The following is a 3,529-nucleotide window of genomic DNA, read 5'->3' as shown; positions in this document are numbered from 1 at the left end:
TAGTAATGTTTGAATACATTAAAATGATTTAAAAAATATTACATACATGAATTTACAAATGCATTATTTATTGTACAAGTCATTATTTATGCACAGAATTCTTTATTTTGATGTGTGTGGCTCGCTAGATTGGCCAGACGGAATGCACTTCTCAGTAAGGAGAACATGACGGCACACCTGGAGTCATAATGTCATAATTCATTTTCCAACAGGACGACAAACTCACATATACAATCAAGATAATAAAGGAATGACTTTAGGACCACTCTGTGAATGTTCTTCAGTGGCCCAACCAGAGCCAACCAGGCTTTAACCCAAATGGGCATCTCTGGAAGGAGCTGTGGACTGACAGTCTGATCCAACCTGATGAGGTTCTGCAAATATGAATGGTAGAAATGGTGGAAAAATACGTGTGTCAAAAAATCTGTATAGTATATAGTTCAACACAGTTGTTGCTACAAAGTGAAAGTTGAGTTGACTGAAACAGCTGTTTTTAAAAGTTAAAGAGCTTTGTGAAAGTTTAATGTAAAAAAATGGTGAATTTTACAGTAGCCTGAAATATGAATGAAGCAACATTAGTCAAAGGAAAGAAGCTCCACCTCTTACATGATTCAAATGCGACAAACCAGGAAACAGGAAGTTCTTCGTCCTCAGTAAAGAGAGACGCACAGACGATCAGACTGAGTTCAGACCAAACTAGCAGCTTCCTCTGAGTGAGTCCAGCTACAGGAGAGAAACGTGGAAAACTCCAACACTGCTGCTTCAAGCTGCTGACGCTCCACACACTGAATGTGAGTTTGAGCAAAACACGACTCAAAGGAAGTTTCAGTGAAGGTGGTAGAGGAGGGAGGGGAGCCAGGACTGACTGTACTTCCTGTCTGCTGTTTTCAGCTTCACTCACAGACTCAATGGCTTCCAGATCAGAGGAGGATCTCTGCTGTCCGGTCTGTCAGCAGGTCTTCAGAGATCCTGTTCTTCTGTCATGTAGCCACAGCTTCTGTAAAGACTGTCTGAAGAGATGGTGGAGAGAGAGACCAACACACGAGTGTCCAGTTTGTAAGGAATTATCAGTTTATGATCCACCTTTAAACCGAGCTTTGAAGAACCTGTGTGAGTCGTTCTTACAGGAGAGAGATCAGAGAGCTTCAGAGGATCTCTGCAGTCTGCACTCTGAGAAACTCAAACTCTTCTGTCTGGACCATCAGCAGCCAGTGTGTGTCGTCTGCAGAGACTCAGAAAAACACACCAATCACAGATTCAGACCCATCGATGAAGCTGCACAACAATACAAGAAGGAACTTCAGGAAACTCTGGAGCCCTTAAAGGAGAAGTTAAAGGTTTGTGAAGAAGTTCAAGTGAAGTTTGATCAAACAGCAGAACACATTAAGGTCCAGGCCCGACACACAGAGAGGCAGATTAAGGAGCAGTTTAAGAAGCTTCAGCAGTTTCTAGCAGAGGAAGAGGAGGCCAGGCTGGCTGCACTGAGGGAGGAAGAGGAGCAGAAGAGTGGGATGATGAAGGAGAAGATGGAGGCTCTGAGCAGAGAGATAGCAGCTCTTTCAGACACAGTCAGAGCCACAGAGGAGGAGCTGAGAGCTGAAGACGTCTCATTCCTGCACAACTACAAGGCTGCAGTGGAAAGAGTCCAGCGCTGCCCCCTGCTGGATGATCCACAGCTGCCCTCAGGAGCTCTGATAGACCAGGCCAAACACCTGGGCAACCTGACCTTCAACATCTGGAACAACATGAAGGACATGGTCTCCTACACTCCTCTCATTCTGGACCCAAACACTGCAAATCCAAAACTCATCCTGTCTGAAGATCTGACCAGTGTGAGACGAGGAGGAGAGAGGCAGCAGCTTCCTGATAATCCAGAGAGGTTTGAGAGTTATTGCTCTGTCCTGGGCTCTGAGGGCTTTAACTCAGGGACTCACAGCTGGGATGTTGAAGTTGGAGACTGTAAAGGATGGGGACTGGGTGTGTCAGCAGAGTCTGTGCAAAGGAAGCAGCACATATGGGCTGGATTATGGGAAATGGGGCTTGGTTCAGGTAAATATTCAGCATGGTCACCATCATCGTTTACTGATCTCTCAGTAGAGAAGAAGCTCCAGAGGATCAGAGTGAATCTGGACTGGAACAGAGGAAAGCTGTCGTTCTCTGATCCTGATACTAACACACACATACACACCTTCACACACACTTTCACTCACAGGATGTTTCCATTTATTGAAACTGGTGGTAAAGTGAAGGTGTTGCCGTTGAAGGTGTCAGTGTCAGTGCAGCAGATGAGTTGAGGATGATGATGTTTCTAATGTTGTTTCCTGTCAGTGAGTTGAAGCTGTTAAACTGCAGCTGTCCTCCTGCTGCCTCGTTGTTCCAAAGCTCTTTGTTTCTCTTTTAGTTTCACTGTTTCTTTCTGTTTCTGCTGTCCACCTTTTCACATACCATGGTAAGAAAAAAAGTGAAAGTAAGTGAAACAACTTTAAACATAAACTGAAAGGAAGCTGAACTGAAATTAAGAAAAAAAAACCTAACCAGTGCCATAGTTATTCAATAACAGTGATTAAGTATACATCAAAGTACAGAAACTTGACTTTTCAACTCTCACATTACCTTAAATGTCATGCATCCATGGAAGTTTCACTTACTGTTTTTTCCATATTATTTCCAGCTCTGCCATCTTATTTTAGAAATCCTCTATCTTTGCATGATGTACAGTTTAAAATAATCAGTTTGTCTTGTATGGGGCCCTGGTGCCAAGGAAAGGTGGGCAGGAGAAGTGATAACGAACAATGAAAAGAGAAATGTGGTGCACTAAGGCTCAACACACCATTACACTAGTCTCTTCAAAGTGTGATGCCAGATGTTTGACATGTTAAAACTAAAATGTTGAGAAGATCTGCATCTTACTTCACCACTTTTTCTCACCCTATTGTTTCATGTGTGTCATTTAAATAAGAACAGATGTGAAAATTATCTCATCATCACATTTCTTTCCATTGTGTTTTATTAGGTGCTTTATAAATAAAGTTGGATTGGATATTGAATCTGTAATGACCAACATGAATACCACTGTAAAAACGCAGCTATTGATCAACCCATGTTAGTGTCATTCAAGTATCTAGGGTGGAACATGCAGCTCTCCTCTAGATAAATCTGGCACGCCACCTGAGTTTTAATCCTCAGAACCCCGTGCGCAGTAAACTGATAGTAATTTCTATCAGTGTATGTGTTGTACCTTACATCATACGAATTTCCTCCTTCAGGCTCCTTTCACTGATTTGAATTGCCTCACAGTTTACAGAGAGGAACACGTGTGAACATGTCAGACCTGACACTCGCTCCTTCCTCAGTTCTGCTGTTAATCTGCTGTTGAGCTGTTACGGTAGTTTGCTTCTCTTGCCAGAATTTTGATTCTTTGTGAATAAATTATTGTTGACTGTAGAAGATCACCCTGGGATTGAAGCTTCAGAAGCAGTCATTTGCCCCACTCAATCAATAGCCTATAAAATTAATTACTTTTTATTTT

At 42.5% G+C, this 3,529-nt stretch overlaps 1 protein-coding gene across 1 annotated transcript; it reads left to right on the top strand.

The window, feature by feature from the left end:
* Positions 1 to 483: 483 nt before the first annotated feature.
* Positions 484 to 3,047, top strand: LOC309703826 (nuclear factor 7, brain-like). The gene is made up of 2 exons (XM_082528746.1): positions 484 to 791; positions 892 to 3,047. Exon 2 carries the CDS (start codon positions 909 to 911, stop codon positions 2,292 to 2,294), a length of 1,386 nt encoding a protein of 461 aa, XP_082384872.1. The 5' UTR covers positions 484 to 791; positions 892 to 908; the 3' UTR covers positions 2,295 to 3,047.
* The last annotated feature ends 482 nt before the right edge of the window (positions 3,048 to 3,529 follow it).

This window comes from Aulonocara stuartgranti (assembly GCF_965226115.1).
Source record: "Aulonocara stuartgranti genome assembly, chromosome: 3".
NCBI classification, from domain to species: domain Eukaryota; kingdom Metazoa; phylum Chordata; class Actinopteri; order Cichliformes; family Cichlidae; genus Aulonocara; species Aulonocara stuartgranti.
Note: the sequence above shows the minus strand (reverse complement) of the source record. Positions and strands in the feature narration are given on the sequence as shown.

Coding starts and splice junctions, on each gene's coding strand:
- LOC309703826 (XM_082528746.1), top strand. CDS start 909: ATGGCTTCCAGATCAGAGGAGGATCTCTGCTGTCCGGTCTGTCAGCAG.